Raw genomic sequence first — 19,908 nt, 5'->3', positions numbered from 1 at the left:
ATAATTGTTCAACAGGCAAATTCTGATCCTCTTTGACTACAGCACATCCAAGAATGCACATCTAAAAAAAATCCTACAAGGGATTCTGATGTAGATGGTCAGAGTACCACATTTTTAGAAGTTGAGCAAAGAAATAGTCAAGTTCCTTGGCCTTTTTCTTCCAAGTGAACCACCCTCTGGCTAACCTTGTCAATTTCCTGAAGTAGAGGAACTGAGGTCTGGATATAATCCAAAATTTACACATGTACAGAAATTTTAAAAAATACGCAATACCACTACTGGAACCAAAAGGCGACTTATTCACATCAATTCTTATGTTTCTTTACTGATTTTTAAGATTTGTAAAAATATCAGGCTGCTTGGCAGGAATGAACTCTTCAAATGGACCACACAGACGCTTAACAAGTGTTAAATAACCACCTGATTCAATCCTTAGAGCAGTCACATTTTATTCTTTTGAACTGCTTATAGGACAATCTAAATTGATCACTGGAATTACAAATGACAAAAATACTCATGATTCAAAGGCAAGACACAGAGCTAAGACATCACATGTTCAACAGTTCATAAATACAAAAATTTTTATAAATATAAAGGAATATAATAACATTTCTTGTTAAAAGGACAACAGCTTTTAGTTCTTTGGAGATGTATGTATGCCTGAAATACTGAAAGCCATGTTCATAACCAGCTTAATGAGGATGTTGCCCACTGCCTAACATCTGTAGGACAATTGGGGTATTTCTGCAGAGCATTCATAATTTGAGTATTATCCAAAAGCAGTTTCATCAGCTGGTACTCTCTCTGTGAATTTACTGAAGTTCTTTCCATAGGCTTTATTAATTCTAATTGTTGTAAGTGTTCAAATGCCTGAAAGATGAAACAAATAGTTGAGGTTGAACAAGGGAAAAAAGTAGCAAAGTTAGCCCAGAAAATAGGGTTTAGTGGGTCATGGAATTGAGTGCCAAAAAAAAAAAAAAAAAGCCCAACAACAACAACAACAAAAAACCCCAGCACAATAGGAATCAAAGGATTAACAAAAAACAAAGCTTTTATCAATCCTATAAAAACTTCATATTATGTAAAAACAGTGTCAGTGCAGTTATCTGTTCCTAAAGTGTTGAATATAAACAAGGCAAATTTTAACTCAGTCTTTACAACAAGGTCTTGTTCTTAACTTCATTCTATATCATAGTTCCTTCTGTACATCTTTTTTGGTGCTAGAGATTGAACACAGGGCCTCATGCATGCTAAGTACCCACTCTATCCTTGAGCTACATCCACGGCCCTTCCTGTGGCATTTTAATTAACAAGGGTTTCTAGTTTTCTTCTCTATAAAAGTGTAAGAATATGATAAGACTTGATTACCTGGTTACTCAAATTTGCATTTTTTTTTTTTTTTATTCCTGCCATCTGTAAGACTTTGCTGTATAAAAGTTAAGCACAGCTGTAATAAAGATGGAGGGAGGAAATTCCTGTGAGTATACTAAGACTATTTAGGTGATCCTTTAGTTTAGATTCTGCAGAATGGTACAGACATGGACATTCTTTGAAGAGTGCCACTGAGACTGTCAAACCTGTCAACAAGTTCTGTTCCATGTTCATCTTCCTGACCCTTTTTTCAAAAAATTTTTTAGTTGCAGTTGGACACAATACCTTTATTTTTTATTTATTTATATGTGGTGCTGAGGCTCAAACCCAGGGTAGGTGAACACTCTACTGCTGAGCCACAACCCCAGACCCATCTTCCTGACCTTAATAGAGCCCTTCACTGTCTGCTTCTTCTTGCTTTTAATATTCACATATTACTGTCTCTTCTAAACTTGATGCTTTAGATATTAGGGTATTCAAAAAATCATTGAATTGGGCTGAGGATGTGGCTCAAACGGTAGTGCGCTTGCCTGGCATGCGTGTGGCCCGGGTTCGATCCTCAGCACCACATACAAACAAAGATGTTGTGTCCGCAGAAAACTAAAAAACCACCAAATAACAGGATTTTGTCCATTAAGTTTCTTAATGGCATTAGTCTGCATTTTTGTCTCCTTATACTGCTGAAATTATAAAGCCAACTCAGGTTGGAAAAGGAAAGGGTTACTATATTTGATGTGTTTTGATAGACTATAATAAACAGCTCCTTAGTAGAATGCAAATACTAACAACAGACAGCAGAGGGCAGCACAGTACAACAAACTGTCAAACTGGCTGCCTTCAGAATGACTTGAACATTCATTTCATTTCTGGATAATTTTTGTCTGAAAAAAATTTCTACAGTAAGTACCTAAAGTTTAAAACTCAAAAGTGAAACCTTGATCTATATAATCAAACTGTATCTAAAAAAGGCACCTGTCTGCAAGAAAACAACAGTAAACCAAATCTTACCTTCATGACAACAGGTTTCTCAAAATTATACACAGAATGGGCCTTTCTTTGAACAAACTTCTGAAATTCTGGAGAGAGGGCAAAGACAACATTAATATCTTTAAATAAGCATCAGGGGAAAGTCAGAAAGAAACTACCAAAGTCTCATCTCACCATTATAGACCATTTGAAAATTAAAGGGCTCCTCTTCATAGATATCATTTAAATGTTTCATTGCTATTATAAGACAGATTTCCAAGACTGATAGACCTGTAATAGGAAAAGAGAAACATACCAAAAAATGTAGTTCAATGATATATAAGATTGAGACACCTGTCTCCAAAGAGTAAATAAAGTGAAAGATCATGGTTTTGAAGGATGGAGGAAGGAGAGGTCATTTTTCTAACTTCAAATGTGTTTCATTCACTATTATCTATGTAAACTTAAGCAAATCATTTTACCTGATATATTTTTTATTTGCATTTGCAAAGTAAGAATCTTTCTAAACTTAGAGCTGCCATAAAGAGACAATATATCAAGCACTCACAGTAAAACAACAATGAGAAACTATGATTATTATGAGATTTCAAATCACAAAAGGACCTTGAATGAGATTTACTCAGAGAATCCCAAACTCCTGGAAACTATTCAAAATTGTGTTTATCCTTCCCTCCTCCAGAGAGAATGCTCACTGCATTTATAAAAGGGATAATAAACATAAATGATTTCAATGCTAATAAAGGGTCTTCAACAGCAATTAGTGAATTGAGAACCTCAGTAATACAGTATTATCTGGATTTTCAGTGGACAAGGGAGGCAGAGTCAAGTTTCCTTCACTTTAAATAAAAGTGATAATAACCTTGTAAAGGACTGAGTTAAAGGCTGTCTGGATATTAAAGTATTTATAAATAAAGTGCTGTGAACAATGTTTATAAATGAAGTGCTGTGAACAATGTTAATGATAATTTTGAAAAATACATACTTAAACACACAAACTTTAAAAAACTACAAAAAACCCAAATGATTATAAAGTACGCTTCTCACCATGCACAATATTTGCTTTAGAATCCATGCTACAAAGCTGGTTTGCCTCCATTAAGTCTGCTGCAGTCAAAAATGGATGTGATACTGTTACTCGACTTAAAGCCAGCATCTAGGGAAATGTGAATCGGACAACCAATTACTTCAGCAGTTTGAGGATATCACTGAACAAGTCTGCTAAATTTGTAGTTTATTCTTATGGGCGAGTAGATATGAATACCTGGGGAAGTATTCTCAAATTTAGCTCTATTAAAATATAGTATTTCAATTAATGACACACAACTTTATAAACAAAAAGCATAACAAATTGTTTGCTGCATTCTGCTATCACCTCCCACTTATCATAATGACTTACTCTTCAAAAGAAAATACTTAAAAAGCAGAGTCCAATTCTCATGTACTTTTTGTTTACTTTCCCAAAACCTAACACAAATCCTGAACTAACGATCTCCTTTAAACACCTACTGCTTTTTTCTGTAAATACTTGTTTTTCTTATAAAAGTTTAGATATTTAGGGTTGGCAGATTTAGCAAATAAAAATCAACACACAATATAGTTGGGTATAGTGGCACCTGCCAGTAACCCCAGTGACTCTGGAGGCTGAGGGCAGAAGGATTGCAAGTTTTAAGGCAGCTTGGGTAACACAGACCATTTCTCAAAATAAAACATAAGAAGGATTAAGGATGCAGCTCAGTGCTTAAGCATCCCGTTTAATCTATAATACTGCAAAAAGAAACAAAGAAAGAAAACTGCAACCTAAAGTTAATAGTATGTACCATACAATATATCAGACACCTCCATTGTCAGTAGGGTACAAGTATTTTAGTTTAAACAGAGATCAGCAATCCTTGGAGTTCATTCTCCTACTGGGTACAGCCCGGGCCACCAATATCTCCCTCCCTTTTTTTCCCCACCCTCTTTTATATAAAATATTTATTTCATTTTAACAAAGGACTACACCCAAAGGACTTAAAAACAGCATACTACAGGGACACAGCCACATCAATGTTTTAGAGCAGCACAATTCACAATAGCTAAACTGTGGAACCAACCTAGATGCCCTTCTAAAGATGAGTGGATTAAAAAAATGTGGCACATATACACAATGGAATATTACTCAGCAATAAGAGAATAAAAGCATGGCATTTGCAGGTAAATGGATGGCATCAGAGAAGATAATGCTAAGTGAAATTAGCCAATCCCAAAAAACCAAATGCTGAATGTTTTCTCTGATATAAAGAGAATGATTCATAGTGGGGTAGGGAGGGGGAGCATGGGATAGGGCAGAGGGATGGGAAAGGAAGGGAGGGGCCATGGGGTTAGAAATGATGGTGGAATGTAATGGACATTATTATCCAAAGTACATGTATGAAGACACGAATTGGTGTGAATATACTTTGTATACAACTAGAGATATGAAAAATTGTGCTCTCTATATAATAAAAATTGTAATGCATTCTGTTGTCATATATAATTAAAAAATAAATAAAAAATTTTAAAAATCGCATTCAAAAAAATAAAAAAACAATACCATTACTTGCTTATTTTTATGTGGTGCTAAGGATTGAACCCACTGCCTTATACGTGCTAGGCAAGCACTCTACCCCTGAAATATGTTCTTAATATACAAAAATATGTTCTTAATATACAAAGAGACAACAGAGAATAATGTAATACCTAAGACTACCCTGCCTCCTCCTGATTTGACTCTCTACTCTTCACCACATAAAATAACCATGCATATCTTTATATTCATACTCCATGTATATATATATATATATATATATATATATATATATATATTCCCTAGAAAAGAGTAATTTTCAAATTTTATGTAAATACTATGTAGTCTCACAACTCATTTTTCAATGAACATTTAATTATGAAAATTTATCCATGTCGAGGTGTTAATTCTAATCATTTTTCTGTGTATTCCATTGTATATACCCACAATTATTCATTTTCTATTGACGAAACTCACCAGATTGGCAAAAAAAAAAAAAAAAAAGAAGAAAGTTTACTTGTAGCCTTTACCTGCATTTCCCTGGTTACTGGAGACATAAATCCATAATACAAAAAGAGCTTGCAGAGTTAAGACAGAGATAATCACTAAAAGGATGATCTAAGCATATCAGAGCACCTCACTATTAATTACTATGAATGAAAAAGAGACAACAGGAAACTTGCAGAACAATGGGTTGTTCATGTTGACAATATTGAGGCATAAATCAATCTATATCTAATACCTACCTATATACATGCCACACATTTCTTCATAATAGGCCTATTGCTAAAAATGACAGGGGGATAGAACAATGAGAGGGAAAGTTTATAGGAAAAAAGAGAAGGTTTATGAATAAAAACAGAAATGGGAAAAGAGAAATGATAAATAAACATGGCAGAACCATATAATAAAAAGCTTGTAGCCAGAGAGCCTTGGGTTAAGTTCTGGCTTTGCCATCTACTAGCTGTGGGCAAGTTATTTAAACTCTAGGAACCTCAATTTCTTTAAAGACAAAAATAAACACCTAAGTATAAAAAAAGTAAGATTATTATAAAATTTAGAAATAATGTAGGAAAAGCAACAGTATTACTTGGTAGATGTGCTAACCAATAAATGATGGTTGCTATTATTATTACTATTCTACTACTATTAAAAGTGATCAAGAAAATAATTTTCTCCTTAAAAGGTATCTGCCACGACAATTTTCTAAATAGCAGAGTAATAACAAATACTCTTAGTGAAAGAAGTTCTTTAACTTTCAGGACAATTAAGTACTTGTGCACTGATGTTAAGACACAATACACCTTAGTGAAAGATCATGACCAAATGGAACTTATTCCAGGTATGCAAACTGGTCCAACATAAAACAAACAAACAAACAAACAAAAACAAAAAAAACCCACCCAAACACAAAAAATAAAAAACAACACAATCGAATGTATCAACAGCTAAAGAGAAACTGCATGATCATTCATTATCACCCAATCCAGCATTTGACAAAAATCCAAGACCCAGTCATAATAAATTCTTAGCATAATTAATTTAGAATAATTAATTTGATAATGAGCATGTACTAAAAAACTATAGATAACATCATATGACTGGGAATATGGAAGGATGTCTAGTCTTAAAACTCTTACTCATCGTAGTGGTAGGAGTTCTTACAACAGCAATATGGCAAGAAAAAAAAAACCACACGGATTAAATAGGAAAATAAAACTGATTCTATTTATGGAAAGCTATTGTCTGCATAGGAAATCCCAAGGAATCATTTTTTAAAAACTCCTAAAATAAGCTAGGCTTAGCAAGACCACATTGATATGTACACACACATACACACACACACACTTCACATTTTTATACACTAATGGTAAACACACATGCTAAAACCAAAATTTAAATCCATCATTTATAACTGCTCCAAAGAAAAGTACATACTTAGGCATTAAATGCTTTAAATATGTATAGGATTTGTTTTGTGCAATTAGAAAATGCTGATTTGAGTAATAAAAAAATACAATAAAATAAAAACCACATTCAGGGACTAGAACACTATAGTAAAAATGTCAATTGTCCAAAAATTTATAGATTTAAGCACACCCCATCTAAACTTAAATCACAATTCTCATACACTGCTGGTGGAATGTGAACTAAACAGCCTTTATGAAAACCAGTATGGAGGTACTTCATATCATTAAAAATACTATATGATCTAGCAATTCCACTACTAGGTATATATTCAAAGGAAATGAACTCAGCATGGGACATCTGAATTTCTATCTTTATTTCAGCATGTTCACAATAGCCAAGAAATGCAAACAACCTAAAAGTGTCCACCAATTGTTGAATGTATACAGAAAATGTGTTGAATGCATACCTACACGTAGTGGAGATTATAATCAGTCATTAACAACACGGAAGGAACTGGAGATGACTAGGTTAAATGAAATAAGACAGGAAGAATCTTACTCCTTTGGAATGTAATAAAGTTGATCTTACAGAAGTGTAGAGTAAAATGGTGGTTACTAGACACAATGAAAAGTAGGGGAAGGGAAAGAGGGAAAAAAAGTTGTTTTTGGATACTAAAACAGTGAAATAAAAGCAAAAAGCTCTGGTGTGCCACTGCACTGTAGAGTGACTACAGATAACAATGGTTTGTACTTTCAAAAAGCTGGAAGATGGATTTTGAAAGTTTTTATCAAAATGATAACTGAGGAGATTAACAAGGACACGATTTATATACATGTCAAAACACTACAAGATACCTTATATATCAGTTAAAACAATAAAAAGCCCACAAACCAGTAGTGTATGTAAGGACCGCAGGTTTTTGCTGATATTAAAATGCTTTTGTAGAACTTCTCTCACACTTGTATCTTCTGAAAGACACTAAAGAAAAAAATATTAAAATTAAGTAATGATTCAGTCTTAAATCTAATATAATCATTTGCCTCATTTATTTATGTAACTTAGTACAATCTAAATCAAATTTCCATCCTACTGATATTCTTCCTCCTAGAAGTCAAGATACAAAGAAAACAATCCTTCCTTTCCCCCACCCCCAAATTCGAATCTAATAAGGGGAACTATACTAGTCATACTAGAGAATAACAGTTATTGTATTTGGGAAAACAAGAAAAAGTATTATAAGAATGCTTAAGTCAACACACAAGAACATAGAGGAAAGAGAAGTCCAGGGATAACATTAGAAACAGAGAAGATTATTATTTGCAAACGGATAGTATGGAAAGACAAAGGAAGAAAATCTAATTAGAAGCAACTGCAACTGCAACTGCTCATACCTGAGGTACAGATGGTGTGAAGAAAAGAGAGAATTAGGACATTGCCAGAAGAATACAAGATGGATAATCAACTGATGAGAAGGAAAGGGTTGAAGGAGCTAAGAAAAAAATCAAAGATGAACTATGGGGGACAGAAATGTCTGTGAATATAGCGGAATGTACTCAACTTAAGTAGCAGATAGAAAAGAGAACACAAAAGTAAGATTCTAAGAAGTGGAAGAGAATCCAGAAAAACAGTGATCTGGAAAACATGGGAAGAAAACTTTAAGAGGGAAGTGGTGATTCACAATGTAAACAAACTGAGTTATATTTTGAGGGCAGGCTAATGGCTTTAGAAATGTGGAAACCAATAGTGCCCTTTGACAAGGCACTTAAAAGGAGCCAAGCAACTTCAGTAAAGTAGAATTTAGTGGAACGTGTGGAACAGTTGGCACTGAAGAAAAAAGGGGATGAAAAGAGAGCAGCCTCAGAAGTAGAAAAGCCAAGAGGGTGTAGGGAAGACAGGCAGAATTTTTCAAAAAATCATCAGCATGGAATAAGGATTCATCTTCCTTATATTAAAAAAAAAAGAAAAAGTCCAGAAAATTTGGCATTACTATTGTTTGTTAGAGTTTCTTTTTTTCCTTAAATGTTTTTAGTTGTAGTTGGACACAATACCTTTATTTTACTTATTTATTTTTATGTGGTGCTGAGGATCAAAACCAGCGCTTTGCATGTGCTAGGCGAATCTACCACCGAGCCACAACCCAGCCCCTGTTTGAATTTCCTGCCTTTAGTGAAGGGATTACAGTAGTTAAAGGTCCCACTCTCTCAGTTGTTTTTAATTTTTAATGGGGTTCTTTTTCTTAATACATACCTCCTTTTTCCATACACAAGGCCAAATATCTTTTGGAAATATATAAGGATAAATACACACACACACACACACACACACACACACACATTTATATGTTCATCATTGTATATATAATGTTAGAAATTTAAGAAATATGTGCTAATTAGAATAGGCAATAGTCTTGGCTTCTAGAATTTTTGACTCTATCAAATCTCTTGTAAAGTTTATGTGGTACAATCAGAGCACTTAGAAAAAATCATCTGGGACAAACATAATTGATGAAAGAAAACTTTCTCTGTAAAAATTCAGTTAAAACAACAACAACAACAACAAAAACCACCTTCACCTTTTTTTGACATGCTTTTTTCCCAAAGGGTTAATCTGTACTTTGCCTCTTTAATTTTAGTGCTCTTATTCAAAACTTTCCTGTTTTGGAAAGCTATCATCTTTTTCTTTCCAAAATTACTTATTCTGTTTTTAAAAGAAGTTTACATCATCTATATGTGAGCCATTACAAGAAAAAAAAAAGCCTAGCTTCTCATATTTTAATTTTTAAATTGCATCTTGATTCAAACAATATAAAGTATTTGAAAATAAGGCTATTATCAACAACCACTTGAATGTAGCTATGGCATTTTGGGGAATTTTCCTTGAGAATAGTTATAATTCTATTAAATGCTCTTTCCTAGGAATTTCTCTTACACTGCCATGCTGAGATGGAGTCTACTCTACTGACTTATTGATTCATTTGAAGTAGGGATACAACAAACTTTTAAATTAAGCAGGATACCTAGGTTCAATTTCACACTGAAAATATTTATTATTTAAGAAATATATATATTTCTTTTAATTTAACCTTGCAATTTAAAAAACTACTGGACAGAGAGGAAAGTACCCTGTAGCCTTCCTTACCCCACAACCCCGATTGGGACTCAGGCTATGGTGCTGAGAGATTTCTTTCAAGGGAAATTTATTAGTATATCAAAGGAAAGTGGCACAAGAGGATTGATGTATGCATGTACCCCTAAGTTTTGGGGATACAGGGTCTGCAAAAAAGGAATAAAAAAACTAGGATTGAGTCATCCTACTATCACATGGTTACTATTTTCAAAGACTTTCAGAGTTGGGCTTCACTAGTAATCGCCATCATCTTCCTTGTTTATATTCAGACTTCGCTTTATCCAGGAAACCGTGTTAAGGACATCCCACAGACAACCAAAATATGAGGATGCTCAGGTTCCGCAGATAAAATGGTATAATACTTGTACATATTATAGGAATATGTCTGCTTATATAAGTAGACTTATATATAAGGAATATAAGCAGACTCCATTTCAGCATTGCGGTGTAAAAGAAATTCCTAGGAATGTATATAGGTAATTCCTGTATACTTTAAATCCTCTCTAGATTACTTACAGTATTTAATACTATGTATCATACTTCATTGTTTAGGTGAGAAAAATAAGAAATAAAGTTCTGTATATGTTCGGTACAGGTGTAGTTCCCCAACTGCAAACTTATCTGAGGACTCAGAAACCATAGACATAGGTCAGACTATAATCACTTTGAGACACTCAGAATGCAGATAACAAGGCAAGACAGAAAGATGGATGAGGGAACAGTGCAGCCTGGCTACGTGATCACCACAGGAAAACTTGGGAGACCACATACACATATTTAAATAGTATGAAAGAGTTTTCTTCTGAAAAACATACTGTTGGAATAAGGCATACAATTCAGAAGCTGTAGAAAATGAAAGTCTGTGAGGCACTGAGAAATGGCCCTAAAGGCTAGGGATTCAAATGTTGGATTTATTCCAGACCAAGAAACAATGTGGGAGTACCTATAATAAAGTTTCCTATAGAACTGAATCCTACAATTAGAAATAGTATCAACATTGCTGACCTAATTTAATGAAATAGATAATCTGAGTCCCAGGCAAGATTAAACTGGAAGGGAAAGAGGACCCACCTAATTATATCAAGACACAATATTTGAATTTGAAGAATAAAATCAGCTATTTTATATACAATTATGTATAGGTGTATCAGGAAAAAGAGTGAGAAATTATGAGAACAAAGTTAAAACAAGTAAAATAAGGTTTGACCTTTTTAATAAGGTCTACAATGTTATAAATACACTGTAGTAAAAGAACAGACATGGATACAAGGGAAATTTCCACTTTTTACCATATATTCTACATGGATTAAATTTTGTTAGTGAATTTTTATGATTAAAAAAAAAAACCTGTGTCAAAATTAACAGTGCTTATGTAAGCAGAGCATACTACATAATAAAGACAAAAATCATTTTAAGAGAAAATAAAAGCAAAATTTATTAATTGTGGCACTGATATTTAAGATTTAACTGAAAAAAGAATATATCTAAAATCATTGCTTTAACATGAAACAATTTTTCAGAGCTAAAAAATACAGAAAAGTATAATTCTATGCAGAAAATTAGTTGTCATTATTCAGTTGAATTGAATATTACAGATCAGTTTTTCCCAATTCCTTTAGAACCAAAGATTCTAATATTTTCCACTCTTATTGGATCTATACTTTGCTAAGATTGTGTCATGAAGGAATTATTACAAATAACATTTTTTTAATGGTTTCAAACAGCCATTTAACTGATTACCTTCTCTTCTAGTAATTGAAACTTCTTGTCAACATAAAATTAAACTGATGATAGTATTAAGATGATATAACAATTGTTTAAATAAATAAGGCTATTCAGCTTAAGCACAGATAAATTTAGAGTTTATAAGGTTCAACAAGGTGTTAAAACAACACCTGGACCTTTATATCTAAGATGCTCAAGGCTCCAAAGAATCTAGAATGAATATTACCAGTGTAGAAGAAAGGTGACTTAGCTTAGATTGGTTCTTAATAAATAACCCAATGAAACAAAAATTGAAGTTGTGTATGAAAATTTGAAATAAAAACATTAGCATAGAATAGGAATGAACATGAACATAGTGTTTTGCTAAAGTTGTAAATATGGAAACTAAATTTTTAATTATGTAAATTCACTTAATAAAATTGTTTAAAAGATACACCAGATACAGATAAAATAAAAACTTCAAAGTTAATTTGAAACTACTGACATTAAGTGCTAATGCTCATATGTGCAATTCTTTTGCAAAACAGAATGACATTTCAAATGCTTTTCATCAGAAAAAAGAATTCAAAAGAATGTATTCTTCCAGTCATCACAACAGCATTAGAAGCTCTGTGTTAATTTATAAATTCTTGAAATTTTAATTTTAATTGCTTTAAATCATATACCAAGACACACAAATTATTTTAACACCACTGCTTTCAAGTTACCTGAACATTCTCATTCCACTTCTCAGCAAAATGCTTATCTGAAATTTCTTCAGGTAGTAATAACTCTTCTTTAAATATTTTTACATACTGTGGAAACCCAAATGAATTCATTAAGTGTATCTGCCGGTGAGAAAATCGTGACTTCACTCTTTTTTCTAAGAGTTCCAAAATGTCCTTAAAAACAAACAGAAATCCCTGTAAGATGCATGTTTATGAAAACATTACACCAATGTTAGAGGTACAAGTAAGTATATTATAATCTATACTTTAGCGACGCTTATTCTCTCTCTCTCTCTCTCCATATATATATATATAATTAAGCATTTGAAAAAATTTAATGGAAAATAAATATTCCCTTGTAAACATCAGTAGGCTTGGTGATACTGTGCCTTTTTCCTATGGTAATCCCTAACAAAACAATTCAGTCTGAAAACTGCTGGACAATGTAACTACAGCCAGCTCCAGTGGTCCAGTTCTCAAAAGAGCTTGATTTTCATGGGGAGGAGAGCAGATGCTTTAGAATCAATAAAAATTTATCAAATGTTTACCTGGTATATGTCTCTGTGTGGGGAATTTTGTAAGAATTGTTAAAGCTGAATTATAAGCAGAGAAGATTGGTTCTGATTATACTATTCTCTTCTACATAAAATGTTGAAATATTCTATAACATTTTTAAAAAGGCGTAATGAGGTCCAGAACTATAAAATTATAAATCTAGACAGATGATTCTCATAACATCCAAGTTAAAAAATCATGATACAAAGGAAATAATTTAAGTGATCAAAATGAGATTATGGATAGTATATGAAGGAGGACAGAAAAGATTAATAGCTTAAAATAGGAGGAAGAAAAGAGAACAAAATATCTTATTTATAATAAGAATATTTTTATAAGATTTTGCAATAAGAATTAAAAGAGAAGGAGGTTATATTCAGAAACAAGGGAATTCTACATTTTATTTTCTATAAATCTATGAAGGAGGAGTTCTAAGTCATTCATACAGGCAGGTACTGAAAGTAACTATGAAAGAATTAAGAGTCTACATTGGGAAGGAAAAAAGTTTCTCCTAAAAAAGAAAATGAGTTATAGGAAAGGAAAATAAATATATGGGTCTGACAGAAAACTTCTAGAAATGGAGGGGGAAGGCTTGGAAAAAACTGTGGAGATATAAGGTGATTTTTAAATACACATTTTATCTGAATTTAATAAGAAACTTTATACTATCAGAGTGTAAGGAGATAAATACCAAAAGATCTATGCAGTTCTCCAAAGGCACAAAAGGGTTAACACGTATATAGCTTTCACAAAGTAAAGTGATGCACATACCAAGACTATGCTTAAAACCATTCTAAAGCCCCCCAAGAATGAAGAAGCCACTTTACTATTAACTGTTTGATAGAAAGAACTTCTTTAATTCTGGGGATGTATAACTTAGAAAATTGCAATAGTATAATGCTGATTTGATTTCAAGCATTTTATTTTTCTTTTTAAAAATATTTTATTTAGTTATAGATGGACACAATATCTTTATTTTTATGTGGTGCTGAGGATTGAACCCATGTGAAGCAAGTTCTCTACCACTGAGCTATAGCCCCAGCCCTCAAGAAATTTCAAAATACATGGTAGAAACTTAATGATTTTTATAAAACAGAGATTAGATTATTTAACTGTCTCTTTACTTGCTAAATGTAGAAATTATACTTATTAGTATTTTTTTTCTTTCAATAATTTCAGTGAAGGGCCTAATATATTAGTTTATAGGCAAGTGTAGTAATTGTTTTCTTGTCTTCCTCAATTTGTAAAAAGCTGGATCTATATACATATTGGTGAAAAAAAAGTTTTTTTTATTGCCTAATTTAATGACTTACTGTACCAGCAATTTAGCTTGAATGTTCTAAATATTATAATTAATTTTTTAAAATAGAAAGACTTACCAATCTACATGTAAGGCCAATAACTGCTACTGGAGTCTGTGCAGACTGAGAAATGTCAAAAAGATTATAGAGGAGTGTTTGGTTCTTATGATGAGCAAAAAGATCAAATTCATCTAATACGAAGATCACCGGGCAACTGCTAGTTCGGTCACCTAAAATAGAGAGCTTTTATATTAACAACATTTCTTAAATTTCCAAACTATTTACTACATTTCTATTATTGAAACTCATTCAACAAACACTGATAACCTACTGTTGAGTAGGGCACTTAATATGATAATAACTGGATACTCACTGAATATGAAAAAATTATTCACAAAGATATCCCCTATTGCTTTCAAATTGTTATTAGACTAGCAGATTGATAAAAAATTAAGAAAATCTTTTAAATAATTATTTAATTGAAGGCTGCAGATTTTAAATCATATAAATGTAATACTTCTTTAATAATTATAAAGTTAACAAAGATTTTTCAATACTCATATAGAATCAAAACACTTTGGGATTAAAGTATAAGAAGTCACTAATAATTATAATTAACAAATTACTTCTTTGAAAGAGAATTGTAAGCAAAAAGGCAAAATATATCTTCTTGTGGAAATAATTACTGTAAACACTGATTAGACAATGAAGTTTGATAAAAACAACTTAAATTCTTTTTAACCACAATTTAACATCTCCATAATGAGGGAAGGTTCAAAATAGACCTCTACAATAATATAGAAATTTAATATCTGATAAACTATGGTACTAAATATCAATGAGGAAAATGATTTATTCAAAGATCCTTATCTTACAATGCATACAGAAATAAATTTCAACAAAATATTAGTGATAATTATATTAAATGCAAACACTAATGTTTTCATAATCTGAAGGAGAGAAAAAATCTACATAAATGGAACTATGCAAAAAATTTAATACTTTTGTTAAACTAAAAGGTAAAAACCAAATTTAAGGGAAGAGGGTAGGGAGCACATGAATTTCCACAGGTAAATATGAAATAACCACCACGAAAATAAGGTAAAGAACCAACAGGAAATATATAAACCAGGAAATTATCAGTTGTCAGTAAAAGTATGAAATGATGAGCCTCACCACTAACAGAATAATACAAATCAAAGAAATAAATTATGTTGATGATCAAGAGAATTTTTTTTATTATATAGGCAAACATGAAAATTGTTTCTATTATATAGGCAAAACCCAAAAATTGTTTTCAAATAAAATTAGAGAGTAATAGCTTGCTAATTGTACTTCTTTTAAATTTGATGCCTTATAACCCAGAATTCTATTCATTAACATTTATCCAAGAGAACATATGATCATATAAGCATGTCTTGCTAACTGTAAAAAAATCAGAAACAAAAGTTTTTAATTGGTGACTAATAAATTATAGCACCTTTAAAAAACAACATGGGAATCATAAAAATTATGCAGATAAAAATTTACAGATTATAAAACAATAAGGAAAATGATTTTATTTTTGGAATAAAGTTATATTTATCTATGTAAATATACAAAGAATATGTGGCAGGTGAATAAAAATAAAAAACAATTATTGAGATAATCACTATAATAGTTGTAGGATTACAGTGATTTTTTTTTTTCTATTTCCACTTCTGTGTTTTCTGTTTGGTATTACCTTCATAATTAAGAGTAAAATAAAAGTTAAAAAGAATCTTTTCATGCTGCTGTGTTAGTATTTACCTTTTTTTAAAGCTTCCAGAAGGAATGAAAGGTTTTCAGCAAAGCTTCCCTGAAAAACAAAAAAGAAAACAAGTAGTAAACTAATAAGAGGTTGATCCTTAGACTTACACAGAAACTACACATCTTTCTTTTCTAGTAAATTAAGAGTTACTGCCCAGACGTTCAGCCAAGTGTCAATATATTAACTATTTAAAACTTAATAGAAAAGTAAAGATGATAAAGCAATGAAAATGGCAAAACTATGTAGTGTTTTAAATTTTATATGTTCTAAAATCTGTAAAAAATTTATAGATTTGCTATAATCTAAACACAATGGGAAACCCATTTGTTCAAATACATGGTGCTCCTAAAAGTTTCTAATTGGCACTGCCAAAGAATTATGAATTTTAAAGAGAAATTTTTAAAGGGAAAGGTAGAAGAAATTTGTTTGAAAATATTAGATAATGGTGTTTTCTGCTGTGGCTGCCCAGCCTACTGCCAGCTCTGAGGCATCATGAGAGAACCTGGTGAGTTCAGAGCTCTGCCCACAACAGAGCTTGCACTGGAAGCAGAGACATCTTTTATATGTGGGCTTAGGAGTGTCTGTAAAGTCTTGTATTTTGTGCACTTTGGACAGGTCCTCTGCTGAGAGGAACTGCATCTTATTTTAGCCATAAGCTAGTTACTGCTCAAACTTGGCTGGATATTTCAACATCAAAAAAAGTGGGGACAGAAATCCCTAGTCAAAGATCTGTCCCTAAGTGGGCATGGCTGGTGAGAATCAGATGGCCTTCTCCTGGATACCCACACTGAAAGCAACATCACACAAAAATAACACAACTGTTGTAGACACTGCATTTACAAAGCATCAGTTGCTCCCATATTCTGAACAAGACAAGACTGGAGGCGAGTGCCACAGAAGATAAAGTAGTGACCAGAGAGCCCTCGTATCTCTTGGTAAAACACCAGGATTATACAAGTGTCTAAAGGGAGGATAAAATTTCCAGGTCCTTGAAAATAATATTCCCAGTAAATGGAATATTCAAAGAAGTAGGGGAAGCTATACTTAGATATATAATAATAAGCATAATAGACAATGATTGAAATGACCAGTACCCCAACTTTTTTCAAGTAATAAAACCAATATCAATAGAACCCAAGGAAACCTACATCACCTGATAAGAACCTATATGCCCATTGTAGAAATAACCACAGAGAGTGCACTCCCATTTTCTTTGTTGTCTAGACCATCAATACCTGCCTGAACCACCAGAAAACCACACTCTTGTGAAACAACAGAGAAAGTAGGTCTCTCAAGCTCCTACATAGTACATACTGTCAGAGTCCATTAATCATAGCCAAAAAAGCCACAAAAAGAAAATACTATGAAGTTCAGATGGAATATACTCAACATTACACAACAAACCAATACCCCATAACACATCATTAGGAGAAAGAAGGCTGTTTACTAGGGACTTCACATAAAGATGGAAGATATATTCATCCCAACAGATGAGCAGATCTCAACACAGAAATGAGAAATAAAAAAAAAAAAAAAGGACAATATTATACTTACACCACCTAAAGTTCAAAACTACATATAAACAGACCCCAAAGATATTGAAGTAGATGAAATGCTGAAAAAAGAATTTTGAAATCTAAGAGAATACAAATATTGAATGAATTAAAGAAGAAAATACAGTATATGAGCATTTCAAGAAAGATTTTGAAAAGGAACAAAATAAGAAGTCTTGAAAATGACAAGTTTAGTAAGTCAAATAAAAACTTAGTTGAAAGCTCCAACAACAGACTAGGTAAAGCAGTAGAAACCTGACCAAAAAGTTTTAAGATAACTGTCAAAATGTTACAATAAGAAATAAGAAAAAGAGACACCATTAAAATACTAAAACTCTGCATAATCAGCATAATAGAGTAGCTACATGCTGTGGGAATAGATAACCTATTCAGTGAAATAATAACAAAAACTTTCCCAAATCTTGGAGAAGACCTGGACATCCAGGTACAAGAGGCATTTAGAACCCTAAATAAACATGATTAGAACCTCTCCAAGACATATTACAGTTATACTGTCAAAAGTATAGAAGAAAGAATGTTAAAAACCGAAGGAGAGAAATGCTCAGTCACATGTAAATGCAAACCTGTTGGCATCAACAGAAGATTTCTCAGCAGAAAATCTTAAGGCCAGGAGGGTACGGAATGATGTATTTCAAGGCCTAAAAATAACTACCACGATTACTGTACCAAGCAAGGTTATGCTTTAGAATCAAAACAAAAATAAAGACCTTCTTAGATAAGCACAAAGTAAAGAAATTCATGACCATCACACTTGCATTATAGAAGATACTTAAAGGAACCCTTACACCCAAAGACAAAGACAAACACAATCGTGAGAGCACAGGAAAGAATAAATATCCCTAGAAAAGTAGTCACACAAATGAGAAATAGGCAAGAATCAAACATCAGTTTGGTAAACAGTCAAATGTCTAAATGAATGAGGAAGAAATTAACACAGACTATTCAGAACACCCAGAAGAAAATCAACAAAACGACAAGAACAACTGTGTATCTTTTGATAATAATCCTGAATGTAAATATTTCACGAATTAAAAGGTACAAACTAACTGGCTGACAGGATTAAAAACAAAGATCCAACAGGATGGTAAAGAAACTCATCTCACTTGGAAAGACATACACAGAACAAAAGTGCAGTATGGAAAACAATATTCCCAATAAATGGAATATTCAAAGAAGTAGGAGAAGCTATACTTAGATATATAACAAAATAGACTTTAAGACAAAATCAATTAGAAGAGAAAAAAAGGTCATTACATATTTAAAAAGGCAACAATTCCATCAAGAAAATATAATGATTACAAATATATATGCACTGAATAGTAGAGCACCCAAATTTATAAAACAAAAACTATCAGACATTAAAGGGAAAGACAGATCCCAACACAATAATAATGGGTGGCTTCAATATCCCCATTTACAAATAAATCATTCCGGCAAAATAAACAAACAAACAAACAACAACAACAAAAAAAAAAAACAAGGAAACATCAGATTTAAATTATACCATAGATCAGTTCTTTAGAAGATATCAAAAGAACATTCTACACAAAAGCTGCAGAATACCATTCGTTTTATAATTACATGGAACATTCTCCAAAATAAATGTTAGGCCACTGCATTCTTAACAGATTTGAAAAAAAAAATGAAATGATTTCTTTTAACTTATTAGGTCACAATGGAATGAAATTAGAAATCAATAGCAAAACAAAACAAAAAACTACAGAAATTAAGGATATTGAACAAAACACTTTTAAATGATCAATGATTCACTTTAGAAATTGGGAGAAATGAAGAATTTCCTAGAATAAAATGATCATGGAAACACAACATATTAGAATGTGAAGGATATAACAAAAGCAATATTAACAGAAATGTTTATATCAATGAATGTTTACATCAAAGAAACCAGAAATATCGGGGCTGGGTTGTGGCTCAGTGGTACAGTGCTCACCTAGCATGCATGAGGCACTGGGTTCGATCCTCAGCATCACATAAAAATAAAATAAAGATATTGTGTCCACCTAAAAGTAAATATATATATATATATAAAATAAATAAAAAGGACGCTAGAGACCAATATTCCTGAAGAACAACGGTGCAAAAATCCTCAATAAATTACTTGCAAATCAAACTCAACAGCTATTAAAAATACACAAGTTGGTTTCATTCTAGGGATGGCTCAACATATGCAAATCAATAAATGTAATACAGCAAATAAACTGAATAAAAGATAAAAAGTACATGATCATCTCAATATATACAGAAAAAGCCTTTGATAAAATTCAATGTCATGATAAATGCCCAGAATAAATTAGGT

General features: G+C 32.2%; 1 protein-coding gene across 4 annotated transcripts in view; it reads right to left on the bottom strand.

The window, feature by feature from the left end:
- Positions 1-432: 432 nt before the first annotated feature.
- The window catches only part of Orc4 (origin recognition complex subunit 4), a 70,817-nt gene continuing 51,341 nt past the window's right edge, over positions 433-19,908 (bottom strand). For all 4 annotated transcript variants that reach the window (XM_071619191.1, XM_071619192.1, XM_027938034.3 and 1 more), the window contains 8 exons: positions 16,017-16,065; positions 14,307-14,458; positions 12,373-12,546; positions 7,706-7,792; positions 3,403-3,511; positions 2,533-2,628; positions 2,380-2,447; positions 433-870 (listed from right to left, as the gene is read on the bottom strand). In XM_071619191.1, coding sequence (XP_071475292.1) covers positions 682-870; positions 2,380-2,447; positions 2,533-2,628; positions 3,403-3,511; positions 7,706-7,792; positions 12,373-12,546; positions 14,307-14,458; positions 16,017-16,065 — 924 coding nt within the window. In that variant the 3' untranslated portion in view covers positions 433-681. The remainder of the gene's footprint in view (positions 871-2,379; positions 2,448-2,532; positions 2,629-3,402; positions 3,512-7,705; positions 7,793-12,372; positions 12,547-14,306; positions 14,459-16,016; positions 16,066-19,908) is intronic.

The sequence above is a fragment of the Marmota flaviventris genome, chromosome 11, assembly GCF_047511675.1.
Source record: "Marmota flaviventris isolate mMarFla1 chromosome 11, mMarFla1.hap1, whole genome shotgun sequence".
NCBI lineage: Eukaryota > Metazoa > Chordata > Mammalia > Rodentia > Sciuridae > Marmota > Marmota flaviventris.
Note: the sequence above shows the minus strand (reverse complement) of the source record. Positions and strands in the feature narration are given on the sequence as shown.